The sequence below is a fragment of the Mustela lutreola genome, chromosome 12, assembly GCF_030435805.1.
Source record: "Mustela lutreola isolate mMusLut2 chromosome 12, mMusLut2.pri, whole genome shotgun sequence".
NCBI classification, from domain to species: Eukaryota; Metazoa; Chordata; class Mammalia; order Carnivora; family Mustelidae; genus Mustela; species Mustela lutreola.
The window spans coordinates 17,482,233-17,507,360 of record NC_081301.1 but is presented as its reverse complement, the minus strand read 5'-3'; the positions used below and the strand labels follow the sequence as shown (position 1 = coordinate 17,507,360).

The 25,128-nt window shown below is 42.9% G+C and overlaps 1 protein-coding gene across 1 annotated transcript in view; it reads left to right on the top strand.

Moving 5' to 3' along the window:
- The window catches only part of PAPPA (pappalysin 1), a 239,644-nt gene extending 226,594 nt beyond the window's left edge, over window positions 1–13,050 (top strand). Inside the window, exon 22 of the mRNA XM_059142291.1 lies at window positions 7,655–13,050. Within this exon, the coding sequence (XP_058998274.1) occupies window positions 7,655–7,762 (108 nt within the window). The 3' untranslated portion in view covers window positions 7,763–13,050. The remainder of the gene's footprint in view (window positions 1–7,654) is intronic.
- Window positions 13,051–25,128: the final 12,078 nt, after the last annotated feature.

Below are 25,128 nucleotides of genomic sequence, written 5' to 3'. Positions count from 1 at the left end.
CCACACTGCTGGCTGGTCCAAACTAAAGGGTTGTGTTTTAGGCTGCAGAGCTGGTGATGTCCATCATTGCCTCTTAGACCTTAAATTAGCAACCAGAATGGTCCTCCTAAAGCAAGTCTACCTCCTAAAGCAAGGTGGTCTCACACCTCTGCGGAAAGCCCTTCAAGTGTCTCCCCATCGCACTCAGACTGAAAACCAGGCCTCCCCATGGTCTATAAGGCCGTGTGTGTTCTGCCTTCCCCCAACACTTCTCTGACCTTACCCCCTCCGATCAGTACCTTCCCTCACTTAACTCCAGTGGTCTGGTCAGGTGTCCTCCTATCTTACAGACTTTGTCACTGGCTCCTCCCTTAGCCGAGAACATTCTTCTTCATTCATCCACATGACTCATTCCCTCACCTCTTCCAAGTCTTTGCCCCAGTGTCAAGTTCTCAATGAACTGCATCCTGACCACCCACCTTACATTTTCCCTGGCACTCATGTACCCATTTGTTTTGGATTCCACTTTTCTTTCTTTTATAGCCCTGATCACCTTGGCTTATACTAGAAAAATGTATTTATTATCTCATAATCCCTACCCCCTTGCTGACCAAATGGAAATTGTGTGAGGTCAAGAATGTGCATCTGTTTGTTCAATAATGTATTGAACAAACAGATGCACATAATGTATCCCTTGTTCCGAAGTATCCCACTGTTGAGCACTTGCTATGTGACAGACACTGTTCTAGGCCATAAGCAAGATGGACCTGGTCTCAGCCATGCTGTGTTCATGTCTTGTGAACTAGTGGCCACATGTTTACAGTATATTAAGTGCGAACAGAGATAGAGCCAGTGAGGAGAGTCAACAAAGCTTTCTGCAGAAGGAAACACCCAAGGTGAGACATGAAAAGCATAGTAGGTCTTAGCTAGGTAAAAGGGGTAGGGGGGTGGAGGACCAGAGATTAGGATGCGAGAGAAAAGAGTGTTTCTGGCAGAGGGCACAGGTTGTGCAAAGGCCCTGTCATAAGGAAGCATATTCAAGAGACCACAATTCCCTGCCTGTGGCTAGAGCACAGAATGAGAAGGGATGTAAGTAGTAAGAGGTAAGAAAATGAGCCTTGAGCAGGCTTTTTAAACCAAGCCGGGGAATCTGAGCCTTATCCACAGAGCGCAGGAGTGTTCAATGATTCTAAGCACTGAACTAGTCTAGAGGATCCTAGAAGGCTTCGTGGAAGAGGGGCTGGACATATTTACCTTGGAAGATTAGTAAAAGACAACAGGAAGATGACTAAACAGACTGCACTAACTCTTCCTTGTCCCAAAAAATCACTGACTTCTGGAGTGTTGTGATTTTCCCTATTTGAGGTGTAGCTTTGACTTTTCCATGTGGCTGAATTAGACACTCGTTTTCATCTGACCCAGAGTTACCTTCCTCATAACCATCGTCAACATCATCATGACCACCGTCACCACCATTTCCTGAGCATACATTATATACCATGAACCATGCTAAGTGCTGTCTTTCAATTTTATGCTTTATCTCAAATATTTCCAATGGGCAGGACTATTACTACCTTCATTTTACAAATAGAGAGACTGAAGTCCCCCAAAGGAAAGGAACTTGTCTAAGAGCACACACTAAGTCACCAACAGGGAAAGGAATCAAACCCAAATCTCGTTCCTTTTTCTCCACCTTGCCCTCCCCGATCCACATTGAAACAAGCTTCTGCATTTACGGACTCCTCCATGCCCTGTGCCAGGCTGGTATCGATCCTACCTCCAAGGAGCTCACAAGGAGTCCTTGTACTTGACATCACACCTTGATCTACTTGATCTCATTAAACCTTTCCATTAATGTGATGAAGTCCCTGGGACTCAGAGTGGTGGAATGTCTTGCCCAAGCTCCCACAGTGGGCGGACGGACAGTCAGGCTTTCTGACATTTGGCATAGGATACATCTTGCTCCCCACAGGGCACATACTCTGCTTGTGACCTCCCTGTTGAGTCTGAGTCAGAGTCCCGCCCCTGCCTGCCTCCCAGCATCAGAGGACCTGCAGCCAGGTCCTAAGGTGGATTTGCCTGGGCTGCATTCCTGAGCTGCTCACACACACACACACACACACACACACCCACAGATGGAGGTGTTATCCTGGGCAACTCACCCAGAGGAGAAACCCCTGTGCCTGAGCACCATCTCCAGCACAGAGGGAAAAAAAGGAGAGAATCCCGGCCTTTAGTCATTGACCTGGGCTTATTGACAGAATCCTAGAGTGGGTGGCCAAGCCATTTATGGGATAGCCTAGCCGCATGGTGCTGGGAATCCCAGATGTAAACCGGCCACCACAGCGTTTGTGCTGTGGGTGGTAGGTTTCTTTGGGAGGCCATCTGGGGGAGATAGTGGGAAGCTGCTTGGGGAATCAGGGAATCTGGGAATTGGGCTCAGAGCTGACTTTACCAGGATGTGGCCCTTTTTTCTGTGCCTCAGTTTCTTCCTCTGTCCAAAGGGGACCCTGGCTCCCGGGGGATCAGCACCAAGAAGTGGTTACAAACAAGGATTCAGATCACAGGCCACCTGCCAGCCGAGTGACTTACCTCCATGCCTCTTACCTTCCTCCGAGAATGGAAAAAACGGGGCTAGCAGCTAGTAGCTAGTAGAATAGCTACCTTATTTGGGCTGCCGAGAAGAGTGAGTGAGATAATGTACACTGGGTTAACTCAGCCAGGCACATAATAAAGGGATAAAAGGCTATTGGCTGTAAAAAGACAAAGCCGCAGTCAGCCCAGCCAGGTTGTGAAGGAGGAGCCTTCTTACTCTCGCTGGCTGAAAAGCTCTCAGTGTTTGGAGTGGACTTTAGAATCCTACATCAGCTAGTTACTGATGGGTAATGAGGCCTGGGGCAAGTTCGTTTGTTCTAAACATTCTGAATCCTCAATTTTCTCATCTGCAAGATGGGTCGCTAACAACAGTAGCCTCATGGGGTTGTGCACAGCGGAATAGCTAGCAGGTAGGAATTACCCGGCACGTGGAAGGCCCTTGGAAGTGCTAGAGAGAGAGAGAGAGAGAGAGAGAGTGTGTGTGTGTGTGTTTTAAAGTGGTGTTCACAGGTGTGCACCTGCTTCTTCCAGGCCAGACTAAGGAACACCTGGGAAGTGGCTAGAGCTGCTTTAGTCTCTATCCTTCTGCTCCCACTCACAGGCCCTTGATCAGGGAGGAAGCTTGTGACAAGAGGAGGCCCTGGGGCAGGCTCTGAACAGGCACAGTTTGCTAAGACTCAAGAGGCCGGCAGGCGGCCGGAACAAGACGCTGTCCATCTCCTCTGCATGAGGACCTCTGTGAGCTGTTTGGAGACATTACTGCATTGGCTCCTCACCAGAATGCAGCGAGGTTTTTCCAAGGACTCTTGCCTTCCAGGTGGGGAGACCGAGTCCCCAGCGGGCCAAGGACTTGCCAAAAGCCAAGCAGTGCCTGTATGGAGCCCCCACCAGAACCCAGGCTTGTCTCCCCAGTAAACTCCTAGCAAGAACTCAGGAGAGGCGGCTGCGTGTACAAGCAGGCGGGGAGGATAGAGAGGCTGCAGATCCACCTCCCGAGACCGGACCTTCCAGACTCTGTTCTATTCTGATTTGGGGTTCCTTCCCTCAGTTTCCAGACATGTTTCTTTGGGAGAATGTTGAGACTGCCTGGGTTAACCGAGGGAGGGAAGAGAACGGTCATAGCACGCACACTTGGCCAGGATGGCCAGACCGGCCAGAGAAGCTCACTGGTGGTGTGGCCTTCCCTGCTGATGACTTTGGAGAAGCTGAAGGAACTGGGGATGGCAGAAAGGGGAACGCGCAAGACAGGGTTTGTGAGAGAAAGGCTCAAGTCCTGTATCCTTTCTGGCCAGACCTTTGGTCTTCTGCTTTTTTTTTTTGCTCAGGCTGAGAAGGATTTTTGGACGGGGGGAAGATCAAGACCATTAAAATTAAATCTTAGTGTACAGGTAGGGAAACTGAAGCCCAGAGAAAGGAAGTGACCTATATGTAGTCACACAGTAAGCAAGGGCAAGAGCGGAGGCTCCCTACCTTGTGTTCTGGGTATGTGTGCTTGCGTTCATTTGTTCCTCCGTTCATGGGTCCACCGAGTGCCTGTTATGTGACATATAAAGTCCTGGGTCAGTAAGACATAGGCTCCCTGCCCCCAGGGGAGCTGGCATCCAAGTACAGAGCATTCTAGGACAAGAAGGGTTTCCATGGGATGCTCTGAAGTGGCACGTAGGTGACGGTGCCATCTTTGGTCAGACCAGTGTGGGGGGAGGTGACATCTGAGATGAGATGTGAAGCGTGGAAGACGAGCTGCCCAGGCACGAGCACTGAGGGTAGAGGCATGGAAATGGCTGGACACTTGCCAGAGGGTGGTTCTTTGTGTGGGCTGGTCAACAGTGTCTGGCCAGCCGACAGAGGAAAGGCCAGACTCACAGAAGACGAAGCAACATTAATGATCTACACAACCTCCTGAATGTGGGTTCTATCCCAGAAAGCTTTGTCAGTTCAGTAATTCCAGTTAAAATCCCAACATAATGTAATTATGCTTTTGTAAGGTATACAGGAGTGATCTCTTACTTTGGTGTCAGTTTTTCAATAAAGTTTTGATTATGCCCCCGCCCAAAAGGTAGGAAAACACTTGGAGTATTTGAGGAACCAAGAAGTAAATAAGCCACAGAGAGTGAGAGGGAGAAGGGACCAGGAGAGGTCTGAGAAGTGGGCCTTGATTTCATGGTAAGGACTTTGGGTCTTATTCTAAGAGATCTGTTCAGTTTTTGCCTGTGTGCGGCAGAGCAGACAGCATGTGCACCAAATCAGAGTGAAACCATCTCTGAGGGGTCACGGAGATGGAGAGAATTGTGCACAGGACGTAGGAGGTGACTGGATCATTCTAATGCTAGAATGTGGGCAAGGGCAGGGGACGAGAACAGATACAGTGATGGGTTGAGTTGAGGACAAAGAAGCTGCTAAAGTCAGGGACGTGGAAGAGAAGGACAGCAGGCAGCAGAGGTGTCCCCAGATGGCTGTCCCCAGATGGAAATGAGAGCTGATTCAGCACATATGTACTCCGTGTCAGGCATCTCCTAGGGCTTCTGGATGTGTATTCTTGTTTGATCTTCGCAACCATATGAAATAGTGTTTTTTTAAAAATCGCCCTTTTATAGATGTAGATGCGAAGGATCAGGACAGTGGAGGGATTTTCCCAAAATTGTTCAGTGACTACAAGTCAAGCAAGGATCCCCATCCAGGCCTCCTGGCTGCCATGATGGTACCCTCCCCACTTGAACTGAGTTACTGGATTTAGACTTGGCTCTGCCATCGGTGTCCCCACTTGAACCAGGGGATTTCCTTCTCCGTCTCTTCCAATTCTAACATTCTCTGCTTCTCCTAGAGATACTGAGGTTGTGGAACATACTTTAGATTGGTAGGCATAGCCTCCGCCAAGACATGATGACTGGGAAATAAATGTCCTGAGCAGGGGACAGCAAGTAGTCCTAAGCAGAAGGACAGGCGTGGCATAGAAGGAGCATCTGTAAGAATGCTCCCTGTTCTTGTGAATGCTGTACTTTAATGTGAGGGAACACAGTTGTGCTCGTCATGTGTATAGTGAAAGGGTCAGTAAGAGATGGAGAAATGAACAGACATTCATTCATCCGATGGCTCAGGCCCTGAGAAAACAAGAAAGAACAAGACTGATGTGGTTCCTGCCTCACTGAGGGAGAAAGGAGGCGATATCTGTCGTTTGATTGATCTAAGTGAGGAGCCTATGCCAAGAACTGGGAGCTACATGGTTTTCGTCTGTTCCCTTACCCTGGATCACAACCTCAAGAGGTCTTTGCATTCATTATTCCCATTTAACAAATGAACTAACTGAGGCTTGGGGAAATCCTTGCAGGCTCAAGGTCACAGGAGTAGGTGAGAGAACTGGGGCTTATACTTTAATCTTCCCCTTTTCAATTATTGCAAAATTGCAGGACAGGGAGGGAGGGAGGGAGGGAAGGCAGACCGGCCAAGAAGCAGAGAGAAGAGTTCGATACAGAGAATGAGTCCACAAGCTTGGAGAACAAAGATGTTCTCAGGGATGGTGTGAGCACTTGGAGACCCTGCCTAGGCAGGAGGCGAATGAGGTCATTAAACCCATCTGCGCAGATGGGGGACCCTCTGGGAAAAGTTATATGCAAATATCATGATGCAATGAGGTGAAATCTGAAATCCGCTTGCGTTAGCTCAGGCTGGGGCTCAAGCAGGGACTGCAGTGTGCTCTTTGGAAAGGTCATCGGCTGTGTGGAGAAGACATTTATTCTTTCAGTTTCTAGAAAGGAAAGCCAGCTCAAGGTCACAGAGCATGTGAAGGGATGGACGGGGACCAAAATTCAGGCTTCTTCCCCCACTGTTTTTTTTTTTTCCCCCCTTTGAGAGCGAGAATGAGAGTGTGCGCTTGAGGAGGGGGAGGGGCCGAGGGAGAAGCTCAAACAGACTCCACGCCCAGCACAGAGCCCTACCTGGGGCTGGATCCCAAGACCCTGAATCAAGATTCAGATGCTCAACTGACTGAGCCACCCAGGTGCCCCTCCCCACTTAAAAAAAGTTGTGTGTGTGTGTGTGTGTGTGTGTGTGTGTGTGTGTCTGTTTAATTTTTCCCCAGCTTTCATAACATTAGTGGATACCAAACCACATTGTACACTTCTAACCCTTTCTTACTCAAAATCTGCTCCTGAGAGCCTTCAAACCAAACCTTATGCAAAATCTCTACGTGAAACATCCCCCACCCAGAGCTCAGGCTCCTGGAAAGCAGTCTGAGCTTGCTGGGACATGTTCTTCTTGCTTTCACCCTTGCCTCCCCAAATCAAAAATCCCAGCACACGTCTGTCTTTCTTTCTTTCTTTTTTTTTTTTTAAAGATTTTATTTATTTATTTGACAGACAGAGATCACAAGTAGGCAGAGAGGCAGGCAGAGAAAGAGGGGGAAGCAGGCTCCCCGCTGAGCAGAGAGCCCGATGCGAGGCTCGATCCCAGGACCCTGAGATCATGACCTGAGCCGAAGGCAGCAGCTTAACCCACTGAGCCACCCAGGTGCCCCCACGTCTGTCTTTCTTAAAAGACACTTTCATATACCTTCTTTCACTTGACCACCCCAACGGCCCTGGAAGTTAAATATTCCATTGTGCTGATCTCACCAACCAACTCTGGCACAGCGTGTTGTAATTTTTCACCCATGAGTTCCTTCAGCCCTTAGAGTTCCCAGGGCTAGGTAGGGCTGATAGATACCCATTCTACAGCTGGGAACCTGGGGCTCAGGAGTAGCTTGCCTATACTAAATACCATGTCTGTCACCTGTTATTTTGGGCAACTGCCTGCTCCTTTCAGAGAGCCTCAGTTTCCCTGTCTGTAAAAGGTGATTGTTTTAGTACCTATCTTACAGAGTTGAGTGACCCATCATAAATGCCCTTGAAAATGAAAGTTGCTGTTCTAATGATTTTTATAAAAGTTATGACGGGGCTAGCCAGAAGCAGAGGTAGGACTTGAACTTCAATCTGCTGCCCACCCCCACCCCCTAGTCCAGTCACTGTCCTGCTCTGCCCTGCTTCTCTGAAAATTACTGTATCAGACCCCACCCTCTGGCTCACCTCTTTTTTCTTTGTCTCTGCAGGTCACCCCTTTCCCTATGTCCTGTGACCTACAAGGTGACTGTGCTTGTCGGGACCCCCAGGCCCAAGAACACAGCCGGAAAGACCTCCGGGGGTACAGCCATGGCTAAGGAAGGACAAGGAGTTGACAAAGAATTCCCAGCGCCAGGACCCGCATCCCTTTGGTATTGATTTCACAGTCAGCTGCTCAACGGAATGGCCTCCCCACACCAGGGATCCTTAGCACCCAACCGGTCTGCCTTTAATTTCACCCAGGAAGGACTCATAGTAGGGGCGCATGAACCAAGTCTCGCCATGTTGGATGATGAAATGGAATCCTATCCCAAAGTCTTAGAAGGATTGCATATACAAGTGTGCAGTCCCAGAGCCTACAATTCTCATCATTTGTCACACAACCACAGCAAGAAACATGTTCTATATTTAGGAGTGTGCACATATGTGGTTAGTACACACGCATGCATACGCACCCAAACAAACATCTGCGTTGAGGGAAGTTTGGGAGACTGAGCAGAGAGAGACTGGAACATACTCAGTCTTTCCTTTCCCAAGCTCCTAGCCAATACTGTCCTTGGGAGAAGGAGAGTTGCAGAAACTGCCAAGGCCAAGTGTTGAGATGTCAAGATAGCTTGCACTCGGAGGCTTGGAACATGTAGGGCATGCACAACCGTGCAGTCCTTTGGGATCAGAAGTGAAATGGTCTCTGACCACCTACCTTCTAGGGAAGTAGAACCCAGGACGAGGTAAAGAATCCAAGGTAGGCAAAGCCCCCTAATTCTTCTGCTGCCATGGGGGATTTTACCCCAACTCCAGGGTTTGAGGCCAAGCTGGAAATGGCATAGGGTTGCAGTGTCAAGGTATTATAACAGCCCCCTGCTTGAGGCCATAATACCCCTCCAGAACCTACCCATTCCCCCAGTCTTGCCTTGGGACCACATTCGCTGCTACTTTTCCTGCTGCTCTATCCTATACATTGAGTACCCCCAAGATGGTAGGACCAGGTTAGGAAAAACCCCACACAACCAAACAGTCTGCCTTAAAAGTGACCCACGGTTTCCCACAGCTCCTCACTTCTTAGCCCTTCTGCAAGAAATAAATCCTCATTGGCCCAATGGTGAGAAGTTAAATCCCCCATGGGTGGGCTTCTCATCCTGAAAGGGAGTAGAGGGACTGGAGATGCTGAAACCCTCACTGAGAGTCCAGAATGTCTGAGCCAGTGTTAGATGGACCAGTGTTAAATGTCTGTGATGCTGGGGCCACCCAGAGACTGCTGGGATAGTGCAGACTCTGGAGTTATTATTTTTATCCAAGCTTCCCTGGCCCTCCGGGTTAGATCAGGCTTTGGTGCTGAGGACGTCACTGTGGCCCTGAGAAGCTATAATTCTCGAACAGAGAATCATCTTGAGTAGGATCCATCTAAACTGTATTCTCAAGGGCCGTGAGAGGGAAGCCCAAGAGTTCACAGACTCAGTCCCCACCAACCCAACATGGTCTTCATCTTCTAGCTACCAGGACACCCAGCCAGACCTATGGTTGGTGAATCCGTCCCTCTTTCCCATGTTTAGCCTCTGAAAGTTGAGAGGAAGGTAGTCCAGTGCACAAGGAAGCCCCTCCCTCACTGGGGTCCTCTTTGCCTGTTCCACCAGTTGTCTGTCCACTCCTTTCAAATTAATATGGGAAGAAATTAATACAGAATGAGGTAGCAAGAATGGTCAAGCTGGACATAATCTCTGAGACCTGGAACTGAGACAGTGAGGCAATGGGAGGGTATCACACAAAGACTGCTGTAAATCAAGTCATCTCAAATCTCATGAAAACAATCAACCAAAACAAAGTCTAGCATAGGACTGGGGAACCCCAGGCATACATGCTGACCCTCCTCATTCCTGGCACATGAGGCAGGTGCTGTTTGTCAGTCATAGTCCTTTTCCCTATGGGGACCAAAAATAATTTCAGGACCCTTCTTAAAATACTCCCAACAGCTGCTGACCAAGAACACTTGAGAAGCCAACATACCAAGGTGCTTTTTGCACAGGTGCCCACAGATTAGGATGTAGGGCTTAGATTTGCATGGTTCATACCCTATTCGAAAACCCTGAGATCAGGTTCCAGAATGGAGAGGCTGCCACCATGGTTAAGGACAGGCTCAAATCCTTTATGTTTCTTTTACACACTCATATCTCATGTATATCCAGAGCATTTTCTTGTAGTTAGAGGGTCAATCCTAGCAAAATAATCATAAAAAATGGAAGAACTGATTCCATTTTGTACTCCTTCCAGTACCTTAGAAATCTTGCCAACTAGTAATGCCCCTCTCTTGCCCTAGCTGAGTTACCAACGTGTGTGGGTAGCTGACAAGACACGAACTGAGAAAGGTAACTGTGGGGGCCCTCCCAGTTGCTCTATCACAAGAATAAGTAGTGCAAAAGCCCTTGGAGACCCAAAGATGCCATCGCTGATAATAGGGTTGCAGGAATCACAGAAAAACCTCACCATCTTCCCTTCAGTTGACCCGACCCTCATCCTTTTCTCTCACCCGGTCTGTGCCCACACTCTCCAGCTGAGCAAAGCTTCCTAGAGGCTGACTTCTATCTTCCGACTCAAGGACTGAGTCAAGTAAGGAGCCACCCAGTCTCCTCCTGACCATCATTCAAATCTGTTACTCATAAATTCATATTTGCCAAGGATATTAGTCAAGACAGGCTACTTGATGAATGGCCAGCCTCATGCCCACAGGGAAGGCCCTTCTCAAAACTTAGTGAAAGAGACTTCATTCTATTCAGGCAGTGCACTGATTTCTGGCTTCCTTTTCATTCTGGGAATAAACTCATTGTTTTATCCCTTCAATTATCTCCTGTTTAGGATCATGGAGTACTCACAAGGAGACAGGTTGACCTGTTGTCTATCAGCAGCTCAGGGGCCCTAAAGCAGATGGGGGTTCTGGGTCTGCAGAAGTATTAGCCTGTTGGCAGCAAGAAAGAAAAGAGGAGGTAGACGGTTTTCCAAACCCTGTCTTGGGGAGCCTTTCCAAGCCACAACCCTAACTGCATGCCCAGAGGACTTGTACTACCCCCATATTCTGTGCCAACCACCTCTTAAGGGAAGGCAGTCCCTGGGAAGTCCATTTTGATGGCTGAATTAGGGTGTTAAGAAAGGGAGTGATCGATGGTCATAAAGAGCAGGGCTGTGAAGATGGAGGGTATCAGCTGCTACTCCTGCCTTCAGCATGTTGAGTTACTGCCTAGACAGTTCTCTTGGTCTTTTTCCCACCTTGGCCCATGCTTAAGTGCTATTTGTTGAAAATAATTCTTTGAGACAGATTTCAGCTACCTCCCTTCCAGGTTCAGTTTAACTTGGTTGTAACTGTCAATTTGTGATAGGTCTTACCTGTGTTTTAAAAAGAAAAAGAAAGAAAGAAAGAAAAAGACAGGAAGGAGGAAAGGAAGAAAGAAAACCATAAATCCAAGTTAACCGTTTTAGGTTTTGTGTTTTGTGTGTGTGTTGTTTGTTGTTTGTTTGTTTTCTGGAACTACTTCAAGTGGGAACATAAAAAGGAGAAATTAATGGTAACAAAGCTGTACAGATAGAGATTGATAGAAGACAAAGAGATGAAAAGGAAATAAAAATGCATGATTTAAAATAAGAATTAAAAAAAATATTTTTGTGCTTCCTAAAGGGTACTCTTTATTCTACAGGCTGAGTAGGTAGACACAAGCACCAAAATTTCCCTAGCAGGAGAGATAAAGCAGGATTTTATAATGCTGGTATTTTCTGTGCATTGTGGTAGAGTCCAGGAAATAAGGCATCCTCTCCCTTGATACGTAGTTGTGGTTTGGGGAGCATTTTGTCTATATGTTTGGTGGCAATCGGTAGTAGTAGGGCATGGGGAGGGCTTGAAATCAGTTTTACCTGATATTAAGGGGACATAGTGTGTTGTGCTTTTCACGTTATAAAATGTTTGTATTTACCAGTAGAGCACTGGGCTTTCTAAAGACTGCACTTAGAATCACACTGCACGGTCCACTTTCCTAAAAAGCTGCTACATGACCAGACAGGTAATCCCCCTGGTTTTTGAGAAACGACACAAAAACAAACCAAGCAAAACAGCAACCATAAAAACTAAAGAACCAAGGAATAAAAGCCTATTCTTTTAACTTATTCAAGTTTTGCCAAATTCCTACCGATTGTTTGATCTTTCAAAGAACTGTAAAGATAGCCAAGAGAGGAGTTAGGTCTCCAGGGAAAGAACCTGGAATTCTTGATGCCAGGCTGCAGTTGGCTAGTGATCTTGAACAAGTCAACAAAGAGCGTCTCCATTTGCCTCAGTTTCTCCAGCTGCAAAATGGGGATGATATTACTTACCTACCTCACAGTGGGATGACAGGGGATGGTGAGGCCCTGAAGTTCTAAAGGGGCTGTGGCAATCTGTGAGAGACACAAAGTCCGTGGGTTACTTTTCAAGAATGCACGGGCCCAGTGGCCATTTACGAAAGACACGGAGTGCTCATTTGCTATTTCAAGGAATAAAGCTGGAATTCCTGGATTTTATAATCCACCTTAAGAGAGAGGCTTGTGTTTGGGAATATTTCACTCATAGGCAAATTGGATTTTCTCCCCCCTATTCTGGCCTTTACCAGTTCCAGAATTTGATTAAAAGCCAATTACATCTTCCAGTGTAAAAGTCAGTTTACTGTGTGGTCTATTCAAGACTTATGGGCCATTTCCAACCTCACAGAGGAAGGGAGTCACTAAAATCCCTCCTCCTTCTCAGACTTAAAATTCCACATCAAGTGTTCGATTAAAAGAAGATATGGCATTCTGAGTGCAAACAACTCGGGGCTTCTTAAACTAATACACCAGCAGTCAGTGAGGAGAATTTTGAACAATTCTTGAGTTGCTTTCTTGGGTCTCTATAATCAATAACCTGTTCGCAGATATCTATCTATATAAAGATATTATATATAAATATAAATTTACATATATATGCACATGTATATATAGTTGTACATATATGTGTGTATATATATACTTAAATGTAATATTTACAAAATAAAACTGTGATCTCGTCTAGAGAAAATGTATTCATATTACAAACTGCTCTTCCATATTTATGTATCATATTATGCCTTTTTATCATTGTTATAATTATTATGGGTATTTCTAATTATTATGATGTTGAAATCTGTTTGGCACCTTCTGGAAACAACCAAAAAAAATGACTCTCTATTGAAGTGCTTAAAATCTGTTCTCATGAGAATTCTACTGGCTTACTACTATAAAAAAAAAAAAAGAAAAAAAATCTAAACACCAAAAACAAAACACGATTCCAATCCTTTTTCTGTACCTCACGCGCATAAATTTGCTGCTCCTATTTTGGGTTTTATTTTTTTTTTCCTGTTTATGTGTTTTTATGGATCTAAGTTAAGTCTTTCAGCAATATATAAAATTGTAAATAGTAAACTTTATTTATTAAGAATGTCATCTTTTTTAATTTATATTTACACAATTGTTCATCTAATTTATTTTTTCTATACGGTTTTAAATACTCAGACATATTTTGCTGTTTGTGATATTTTTATCCTGTTCTTGTGGATTTGTTTTTCCATACTGTTTTCTCTGGTCTCAATTACAGGTTGGATCTCACAAAAAAAAAAAAAAAAAATGATGTCAAAGACAAATATTTTGCCACTGTTGATTACTATACCTTAAAATTCTATATTATGAAAATATATAATAGCTTGTATGCTTCAATATGTAGCACTGTGGTTTCTGTCTGTTGGGGAAATTGACTCTCCTATGGACACACTCATACAGAGGGAATCCCCAGGCCTCAAATGAGATCAATGGTAGCATGAGGTTGAATTCAATATACATCCAATCTTCTACACAAATAATTCCTGGAAAACATCTATCTTTGCATATGCAAAAACTGCAAAATATTCTCACATGTTAAAAAAAAAAAGTTCTGTCTTCAGGGAACTGAAATAAATACCACTACCAGCTTTATCCATCCTTTTGGATGTCTTCAACAGTGTACTTCCAACATATTCTTTACTTTCATTTTTTTTTTTCTTGATCATTGAACTCTTAGTCATCCAGTCCATCCAATGAACCTGCAGCTCAAGTAGAAGTTTTGTTGTTTTTGATCTGCCTACTGGATCTCGTTTTTCATCTTATCACTACTTAGTAGCCATGTGATCTTTGGAAACTTATTCAATTAAGATCTAGTTTTCCCGTGTGTAAAATGGAAATAATAAAAGGACCCATCTCATGCTGTTGTTGATGATAGAATTAAATAAATATGTAATGTTTTTAGAACTAGAGCAGACAGAGTATATTAACTCCTGTTATGATGATGATGAGATGGGGGTTGCTCATGACAACTATTTGTAATACAAATTTTTTTTTTTTTTAGATCTCTTTATTTTTTTAAGAAAATAAAACCAAGTTGCATTAAAGCAGTCAGGCACTCATGCATGCATGGCCACGGAGTAAAGAGCTTCCCAAACACTGAGCTATTGGCCAGTCAAAATATGTATTGATCTGCTGGTACTTCAAAATTTTGAGTCTTCACAAAAGGGCAGTTTGGGGACATCAAGGTGAATATATGAAAGGATACGAGTAGAAAGGTCAAGAACTACCCCTAGTAGGTTTTCTGGACTCTCTGCACACAGTCCATTGAGAGACAGGAGGGAAGGCATTAAAGAGTAAAATCAAAGTCATTGCTAAATGCTGCCAGGCAAATGGTTATTTCCAAAGAGAACTAATGATTAAAGAGAACATTTTCCTCAGTTCTTTTCAATTCACTATGAAGACTGAAATAAGATTTAAAGAATAGTTTCATGAAAAGAGGCAAATATTTTCCAAAGAGAGAAGAGAGAGAAAGTCTTCATATAGCTTTTTGGACTCCTTAGATTTGTCTGCAGAGATGAAGTCATGGGGCAGAGATTTCTCTTGGTAGACAGAAGATAGGAATTCTAGTGTCCTCTCTCCTCCTCTAACCCTAACACAAACACACACACACACACACACACACACACACACACACACACAGTAATGGAGATAGTTCACTGGGTTTTAGTTGCTTCATCTGTCAAATGGGAAAATGACTCCTTTCTCACTTCAAAACAGACAGGGACATTCAGCATTTACATCCTTTTATATTAACCCAATCAAGAAATAGGCAGAAGACATGAACTGACATTTCTGCAAGGAAGAAATCCAAATGGCCAATAGACATATGTAAAAGTGCTCAACATCACTTGGCATCAGGGAAATACAAATCAAAACCACAGTGAGACACCACCTCACATCAGTCAGAATGGCTAAAATTAGATAGGAAATGACAGGTGTTGGCAGGGAACTCTCCCACACTGCTGGTGGGAAGGCAAGCTGGTGCAACCACTCTGGAAAACAGTATGGAGGTTCCTCAAAAACTTGAAAATAGAGCTACCATAAGACCCAGCAGTACCACTGGGTATTAACCCCAAAGATATAAATGTAGTGATCCAAAGGGGCACGTACACCTGAATGCTTACAGTGGCCATGTCCACAATAGCCAAACTATGGAAAGAATCTAGATGTCCATCAACAAATGAATGGATAAAGAAGATGTGGTGTATATGTATATAATGGGATACTATGCAGACATGAAAAAAATGAAATCCTGCCATTTGCAACAACACAGATGGAACTAGAGGGTATTATGCTAAGCAAAATAAGTCAATCAAAGAAAGACAATTATCATATGATCTCACTGATATGAGGAATTTGAAAAACAAGACAGAAGATCATAGGGGAAGGGAGGGAAAAATGAAACAAGATGAAACCAGTTTCATCAAACAAGATGAAACCAGAGACAAAATGTAAGAGACTCTTGATCTCAGGAAACCAACTTGGGTTGCTGGAGTGGAGGGAGGGATAGGGTGGCTGGTTGATGGACATTGGGGAGGGAATGTGCTGTGGTGAGTGCTGTGAATTGTATAAGACTGATGAATCACAGATATCCTATCATGGAAATGAAAGGGTAAGTGGCAGTATAAATGTTCTAGTTGCTTTTCTGTGTTTAGTCCAGTTTCTTTATTTGTCCAATGTAAACTGAAGATTGGGTGGGGGACAATACTCTCCAGGGCTACAGCTCATGGTAGACATAGAGCCCCCTCTTCTGCCTCCCTGGTCAATAGTCTCTCCTTGACCAGGATCCTCTTGTCTAATTTGATGAGAGACATCATCATCTTTGTACTATCTGGATCCCCCTGAACAAGTTACCAATTTGTATCATGATTGGTGCTAAGTGAGCATTTTTTTCCCAGAAGTTTCCATCCATGTCTTGTAGAGTCTTGTTTCTTGGAATGACACTGAGCTTGCCTCAAACCTATGAGAAGAACAGGTTATGTGTACTTCTCTAGCTACCCTATTGTCTACTGAGCAGTTAGGGTGGGGAAGACGTCCTATATAACAATTTTTAAATAAGGTTCCATTTACAGAGAAATAACCTTTATCCATTCTTTAATTTACTCCTAACACCAATGCTGTAAACACATATCTTTAAATCCATTTTATGGATGAGAATCTCAAGATCCATAGAAATGAGACACTTTGCCCAAATACACAGTAAGCAAGTAGTAGAGCCAGGATCTTGGCCCACACATGTCAAAGTTTTAAACCCACAATTTTATTTCTTATGTTATCCTTTCTTCCTATCATAATACAAATGGGAAAAGATTTGTTCCAGTATTTATTCTAGCTAGAGAAAATTTCTTTTCTCTGGTGCTTAGACTTCCCATTTCCAAAATGATAGTGTGAACTAAGGGCCTTTCTACTTCTTACAGTTAGTGATTCTGTGATGGATAGTCTGGAAAGTTCTGGACATAAAAGTACAGTTTATCTGAGGTAAGAGGAAGGGAGTATTTAAGCCATTCCAGTTCATTTGTAGAGCTGCTGCTTTTGAGAGCATAATTTATGCCATCTTTGGAAAGGATCAGTGTTAGTTTGTAGAATGAAGAAGCACAGTCGGCAGTTCAGGGGAATCTGGGCTAGCAGTTAAAGCACTTAGTGGGGAAATGTTAAGTTTATTTCTAGCTCCCTCAATTTCCATATATCTTCCTTTTCCACTGTCTTACTTCCCATATTCAGTAAAAGTAGGTAGGGTGCCTATTCATAATTAGTATTTTCCTAATCAAGAAGATGTTATGACCGTATCTAATGCCAAAGAAAATGCCCTAAGACCTAGCAATTCCACTTCTAAGAGTACACCCAAAAGAAATGCATGCCTATATTCACCAAAAACAACTTCTAGAATGTTTAGAGTAGCACTACTGAACACAGCCCAAACTTGGAAACTCACCAAATGCCCATCAACAGTATGGTGGGCAAATAAGCAGTACATATTAATGCAATGAAATTCTATACAGCAATAAGAACAAATGATCTACAACTTTATGCAATAGAAATAAATCCCACAAAAATGTTGTCAAGCAAAAGAAGTATGACATGAAAAATACATACTATGGGATTTCCATTTTATGAAGTACAAAAAGAAGCAGAGCACAATTAATGGTGCTAGGGCAACTGCCAAAGAATGAAACTGGACCCCTACCTCATACCATATACATGAAACTGACTCAAAATGGATCAACGGCCCAAATATGAAAGCTAAAAGTATAAAATTCTTAGAAGAACCCAATGACTTTGGATTTAGTGATAGATTTTTAGATATGACACCAAAGTACAAACAACCAATGAAAAAATAAATTAGACTTCATCAAAATTAAAAACTTTTGTGCCTCAAAGGACACTATCAAGGAACTGGAGAAAATATTTCTAAATCATTTATAAAGAATATACAAAGAACTACTACAAAAAGACAAAGAACCCAATTGAAGATGGAAAAAAAATAACTTGAGTAGACATTTCTCCAAAGATTAAAGACAAAGGATGGATATAATGAAACAATGGAAAATAACAAGGGTGGGTGATGATGTGAAGAAATTAAAACCCTTGTACACTACTGGTGGGCACATAAAATGGTGCAGCCACTGTGGAAAACTCTTTGTTGGTTCTTCAAAAAGTTAAATGTAGAACTGCTGTATGATCTCAAAATTCCCCTCTGTCCAAATAATTAAAAGCAGATACTCAAGAAGTACCTGTACACAAGTTTGTAGCTGCACTATTCACAATAGACAAAAGGTGAAACACCCCAAATATCCATCAACAAATGAAAGGACAAGCAAACTGTGGCAGACACAAACAAAAAGGCATTATTCAGTCATTAAAAAAAAGAAATATTGATGTGTGCTGCAAAGTTGATCAGCCTCCAAAATATTGTGTTCAAAGCCACTAACCAAAAGGTTACATATTATATGATTCCATTTATATGAATTATCAGAATAGATAAGTTCATATAGAAAGACAAAGATTGTTGGTTGCCAGGGGCTTAAGGAGGGTCAAATGAGGAGAAGCTGATTACTGGGTAAAGGGTTTTACTTTGGTGTGATGGAAATTTTGGAACTAGATAAAGGTGGTGGTCTCCCAATCTTGTGAATATGTTAAATGATACCAAACTGTAGATTTTTAAAGTTGTTAATTTGGGGCACTTGTGTGGCTCAGTTAAGCATCTGCTTTCATCTCAGGTCATGATCCTAGATCAGGAGAAGGAGAAAAAGGTGAAGGAAGAGGAGGAGGAAAAGGAAGAGGAAAAGTAGGAGAAGGAGAAAAACTTCAGTGCCCTTAGAAGTCAGGATAGTGGGATCCCTCAGAGAGGCAAAAAGGGGGCTTTCTGGCAGGCTAGTAATGTCCTGTATCTTGATTTGAGTGCTGGTTACACATTTCTAAGTTTATGAAATTCATCAAGTACTTATACTAAGTGTACATAGTTTTCTATATGTGTATTATGTCAATACCAAAGTTTTTAAGAAGATTCACTGGCAAAAATGCTCCCTTAGAAAGAAGATATTTTTCTAGAATATTTTTCTGAAATGGAGGAAGGCCCCACTTCGGTTCAGCAGCATGCACTGACATCCATATTTCCCCCCAAATTAGCAACAACTCTTTAAAGAACAACAGACTATACAATGGGTAGGGAGGGGAAGCAGTGCGCTGGTATTGTGGGAGAGTGGGTAGTCATGAGCCCCGAGCTCCAAAGCTCAAAGCTGTTCTGCTTTCTAGCACTATCTGACCACCAAGAAGCCACTTCAGGGCTGAATCTCAGGCTTCCTTCCTCATTTGGGCACTGGGCATAATAATGACCAAGAAGAAGATGAAATGAGCTGGTCTGAGTCTATTGCTCTCAAACTGAATAATGTGATAGAACTGATGCAAGAAATATCATGGAGAAGTGGGTGCAAAGGAGCCAAAAGAATGGAGCTTATTCCCTTGGGAAACACATCCTATCCCAAACAGAGCTAGAGGGGTTTGTAATCTGCTTTACCCAAGGAGATCTCCATATAACAGTAATGAACCTATGCCACCATCTATTCTGTTTGGATCTGCCTTTCCTTCCCTTGTCTCATATACTTGGGAGACTGTCTAAGAAGAAAGCAGGTAAAAGATTCTCAAACATTTTGGCCAAGTGCAATATCACACGAAATACCGACAAGTCAAAAGAGCTTCTTTAATCAAAGAGAGGACGAGTGATTCCCCTAGTTGGCCCATGCCTATCTTCTTTAACTAGCTTTAACTTCCTAAAGCTTTGGGGTTCCAAAGAACCCGATGTAAATAGAACTAATCTAATCTAGTCTATTTTGCAGACAGGGAAATTGTCAGAGGCTCCATCAGAACTTGGACTTGTCACTTCCCCAGAGCCCTAGTAGAGGACAAAGTAGCATTGTTGTCTAACTTGCCCTGCTGCTACTTGGATCTTGAAGGGAGGCAGTCATTGGTGGGCTCTTGAAAGCCTGGGTTCCATGCCCAGAGACAAAATGAAGAGGGGTCTTGAGATGCTTTGTTTTTCCTCTCCTTGACATGCATGCAACCTGGCCATTGTCCACTCCTGGGAATGAGGGATTTCTTATTCCCATATCGCTTTGAGGCTGCACCATGCATAACCCATCCTCGGCTACCTGCCTGGCTGAATGCTTTCATTTCCTTCTTTAACCTGTGGCTCCCTAAGCCCAGCAGAACTCCTCCCAGAGGATACAGCAATGGTGACCAAGTCCCCTGGACAAAGTCTGAATGCCATGTTGCTAAAGTCATTGTACAAATATCTCCTTCTACATATGCACTACTTAATACTTTACAAAATACATTTACTAACTTTTAAATATCATCATTTATCCAATTAAATGTTGAATAATTGTTTTATTAAGAATTACTATGTACACTGCATTAGACTGAGCACTGATAAGTCGGTCAAACCAGACAGCCACTGTCACAGCCCTGAGTTTATCATCCAACTATAGCCAGAGGCAAGCAATCAGCTCTTTGGAGTGCAGCACTATAAATGGGGGAAATCATTCCAGAAGGCAAATGACAATTGTTGCAGGCACAAGCAACAGAGTGTGTAAATACTGTGGGGGTAAAATGGCGCATGGCTTGTTTGGGGAATGCAAGTGTTCAGTACTGGGATCTGAACTGGGACTAAGGGTTAACCGAGAAGTCACATTCATGAAGAAAGGTGCCAGCTGATACCAGGGAGTTACACAGATAACAAATTGTCAAAACCTCAGTCAATGTGTGTCTTCATTTGGTTCCTTTAGAAGCAAATCGTGAATCAAGGATTCCAGTACAAGTAGTTCATCTGTATCATGATCCCGGGAACCCAGCAGAGAAGAGGGGATGTGAAACAACAATGGGAAGCCAACTGAAGGGGGTAACAAACATGTTACTACTGTGAGCAACTGAAGCTCAAGCCCCCTGGGAACTCCGAGCCAGGAGAGCACCACCCCTCAGAGTTACCATCCTTGAGGTGCCATGGGGAGTGAGGTATCTATCCACTCACTCCCATCACTCACTGGCTGAGGGATTCCCCTAGAGCATTAATCCTCCAACACATCCACGACAGCACTAACATGTTTGGACGTCATTCTGATGGTAATGGAAAGACATGGATATTTTCAGGGAAAAGGAGGTCAGGAACAAATTTTTTAATTCTGAGGTAGAGTTCTTGGTGTGGAACAAGAGTTACAGGAGAAAACTTGGACCAAGAGGGAGGCTGAAGCAGTGGTCCAGGTGAGAAATGATCTGGTGGTAGTGGGGCAATGATGGAAAATGCAGTTAGGATCAATAGGGTTGTAGGAAATAGTAGAAAAAAATTGTTGATTAATCTGATACCAAGGACTGGGGGAAAAAGAGCATGATTTACTCAGAATACACACATTTGGTGTGGACAACTATATATTCCAGGGTGTTTAAAAGCTAAAAAAAAAAAAAAAAAATAGCCAGAAGAGATATAAGGACCATGAGGAGTCAAATACATAGCAATTCATTTTTTATAGAAACAGGGAATTTAGTGCAGGGAATATGACAGACATGGATTTTACAGGAATCCTTTTAACAGTTTAAATCCATAGAAAACTGTCCAGAGTTCTCAGGATTAACCTCCAAGGAGAGTAAAAAACTTTTTGTCCCTTGAGTTCTACTAAAGCTAGGGTCAGTGGAACCTCTTAGGAAATACGCCACTCTTACCACCATTGTCCACGCCCCTCTTCTGATCAATGGTTCTCAAACTTCATCATGCATTAGGATCCCCTGAAAGGCTTTTTACTGGGCCCCACCGCAGATTTTCTGATTCAGTAGTCTGGAGTAGGACCCAAGAATTTGCATTTCTAAACATTTTCCATATGATATGGTGGGGTGGGAGGCAATCACTAGAGATAGAGCTGGAGAAGAACCTACGGGACTTCTTAGCGGAGGTAGCACTTGAGATGAGCCTTGAAGAACCAGCAGGACTTTAGAAAAAAGAAGGAAGGAGAGAGAAAACCTCATGTCCACCTGACTTTAGGACTCTTATGTTGTCTCCCTCATTTCTTCTTTCTCCTTCAAATATATGAAGAAGCAGACAAGTAGCATCCTTTCACAAAAGTTTGTCTAAGATTTGGTGCCCTCCCCTATGGCTCCTGCCAGGAGCCTGTCTGGGCTTTGCATGGAAAAGGAACAGCTCATTCTTGATACCCTGTGCCATAGGGAACACGTTCATTTCCAGGACTAAAAGCACATTAAGGTAACACACACCACATGTAGAAAGGGAAGTGACCAGACACCCTATTTTCTCCAATCTTTGTGGAAATAGATATAATTCATCTATCCATCCACTCATCTGTGTGTACACTCACATGCATACACACACACACACACACACACACACACACACACACACATTCTCTACCACCACAGGTTAGGGAGGTACAATTTCCAACCTCAAAACCTCTTTCCAAGGAGCCAAAGAAGAACTTAGTCTCCAGAATTTTAGTGTACCATCTGAGACCTAAATCCAAACCCTGATATTTTTCCTCTGCTAGAAGAATGGCTTTTGGTTATTACACATTTTTCTCTGTGTTGATCTTTTAAAAAAATATTTCCATAAAGCTACCTGCCAAATGTTTTCATCTCAAACATGTGTAGCTTTCCTCTAATTCATGTTGTGGTTACATCAGTGGTTAGGACTCCATTCACCTGTTAATTTATGTTGTCTTCAAAGCCTGAAATTTGTCAACAGGCTCAATTCTTAGGAATACAGCTGGTCAAAGTTTAGCTTGCCTAAACCCTATACTGCAGATTCTGTCTGCCTTGCCAGACTTGTCTTTTGTTAGCATCCTTCCCATCACCTACCCACCCCTCCCTTTATGCTCTTGCCAATCCGGACTTCCTTTTGTTACTTGAGCGTGCCATGTTCTCTTAGGTCTCAGCTATGGACTTAGGCTCTACTCTTTACTTAGAACACCTTCCCTTAACTATTCATTGCTTACTCTTACTCATTCTCTACGTCTCAGCTTAGATGATCAGCATATTAATAATTATTATTATAGCTTAGATAGATGGCAGGCTCACTATGTGCCTGACACAAAAATAAGTACTTTACATGTAATCACTTATTTGATATATATATAAAATAACCCATAGAAGTAGATGTAATCATCAGTATTATCATTTCATAAATGAGGAAATCAAGGTAAGAGATTGTAAATAACTTCCCCAAGGCCATAATGACTAGTCAGGGATAGAATATGAATCTGAACCTAGGCAATCTGAATACCCTGAAAATAACTGTCTATGTTCCTTAAAGCATTCTCCAAGTCCAGCTAAGCCTTTCACTAGACTTCACTGTGTGACCACTCCTGTGGGTCCCCACCAGACCCTATTACTTGCAAAACTGTCCTAAATATACACTAATTGTCCATTAATTTCTTCCATTCCTCAAAATCACATAGAAGCTGTTTTCCATTCAACATGTATCTCCTGGCTTACAGTAAGGTCTGTGATTGTTTAAGAAAGTTAGGAATACATTTGAACAAGACAGAACCTGAGTCAACTTCCATCCATAAGAAAACATATGCTAATCCAATTAATCATACAAACCCCAGGTTGTAACTAAACCAATTAAAATTTAGAACAAAAATTTTCAGCACTTTTGACAATGCCTGCTAACATAAAAATAATACATCAATTACCAATCTTTTTCATTTATTCATGAAAGGAGGTGTCCCAAAGAATTCCTATTGTTAAGGCTTCCTATTATGGGCAGGTGCTTAGAGATAAGAAAGCTTAATTTAAAAAATAACAATCAGTAATTCCAATACTTAGTACATCTCAATTGCTTATGTTTAAAAATAGAGTCAGATCTGGGTAGGAGTTTGAATGACTGAATAGGAAACTATGTTAAAAGTTTGATGACAGGTGGGAAATTGGGCAAACATAAGGACATCTGAGACCAGGGAAAGGGGTTGGTAAAACCAAGACTACAGCCCACCAACCTAAGAGCTCTAGTGAGTTTTATATGAAGATGGGTCTCAGCCTCCCTAGGTTCAGATGCAAGGGATTGCCAAAGTCCTCTGCCTCCAATAGGGCGGGTTTTACAGCCTGAACATCCAACTGGCAGCAACAAAAATGAGGTGGTATCCTGGATTCACCTGCCCTTCCTTGCTTGACACCCATGGGTTCTGAAGGAGGGGGCTGCTGGTTACCACTTGGTTCAGAGAGCTGATGATTTCCCAGATTCCTAGGCTTAGACTTCACTGTGTGACCAGCTTTCCCCAGACACCAGACCTCCTTACCACACTCAATCTAGATCAGTTAAAAATCTGGTTCCACCACAAAAGACACAGGATAGCTAAAGCAAGCCTGAAAAAAAAAAATAAGAATCCTGGGTGTTCAGATGGTTAAGCATCTGCCTTCAGCTCAGGTCATGATCCCAGGGTCCTAGGACCTCCTCCTACTCATAGTCTCTTTCTCTCTCACTCAAATAAATAAAATCTTTAAAAAACATATCTTAAAGATATTTTTAAAAAAGAAAGAAAAAGAAACCTGGAGGCATCACAATTCCAGACTTCAAGCTATATCACAAAGCTGTAGTAATAAAAACAGTATGGTACCACAGAGATATGAAAAGATGTTCAACATCACTTATCCTCAGGGAAATGCAAATCATGACTACAATGAGATATCACCTCACACCTGTCAGAATCACTGAAATTAACACACAAAAAAAACACAAGAGGTGTTGGCAAGGATGTGGAGAAAAGGGAATCCTCCTGTACTATTAGTGGGAAAGCAAACTGCTACAGTCATTCTGAAAAAGAGTATGGAGGTTCCTCAAAAAGTTAAAATAAAACTACCCTATGATCCAACAATTGCACTACTAGTTATTTACCAAAGGAATACAAAAATACTAATTCAAAGGGATATATGCACCCTGATGTTTATGTCTATAGCAGCATTATCTATAATGGTCAAATTATGGAAAGTGTCCATTGATTGGTGAATGGATAAAGAAAATGTAGCATATATGTGTGTGTGTGTGCGTGTGTGTGTGTGTGTGTGCATGCACGCACACACACACACAATGGAGTATTACCCAACCATAAAGAGTGAAATCTTGACATTTGCATGGATGGAGCCATATAGTATTTTGCTAAGTGCAATAAATCAGAGAAAGACAAACCATATGATTTCACTCATATGTGGAACTTAAGAAACAAAACAAAGGAGCAAAGGTGGGGAAAAAAAAGAAGATACAACCAAAAAACAGACTCTTCACTACATAGAAAACTGATGGCTACCAAAAGGAAGGTGGGTGGGTGGGGGGTGAGTTAAACAAGTGATGGGGATTAAGGAGAGCATCTGTTGCAATGAGCACCAGGTGATGTATGGAAGTGCTGAATTGCTATATTGTACATATAACACTAATATGTCATTGTGTGTAACTAACTGGAATTAAAACTTTAAAAAATCAGGTTCCTTTATTTTCCATTTTCACAGCTTTTCTGGTAAAGCAACATACTTTCTATTTCCCATGCAAATCTGGCCATTCTCCCTTCTTCCTTTC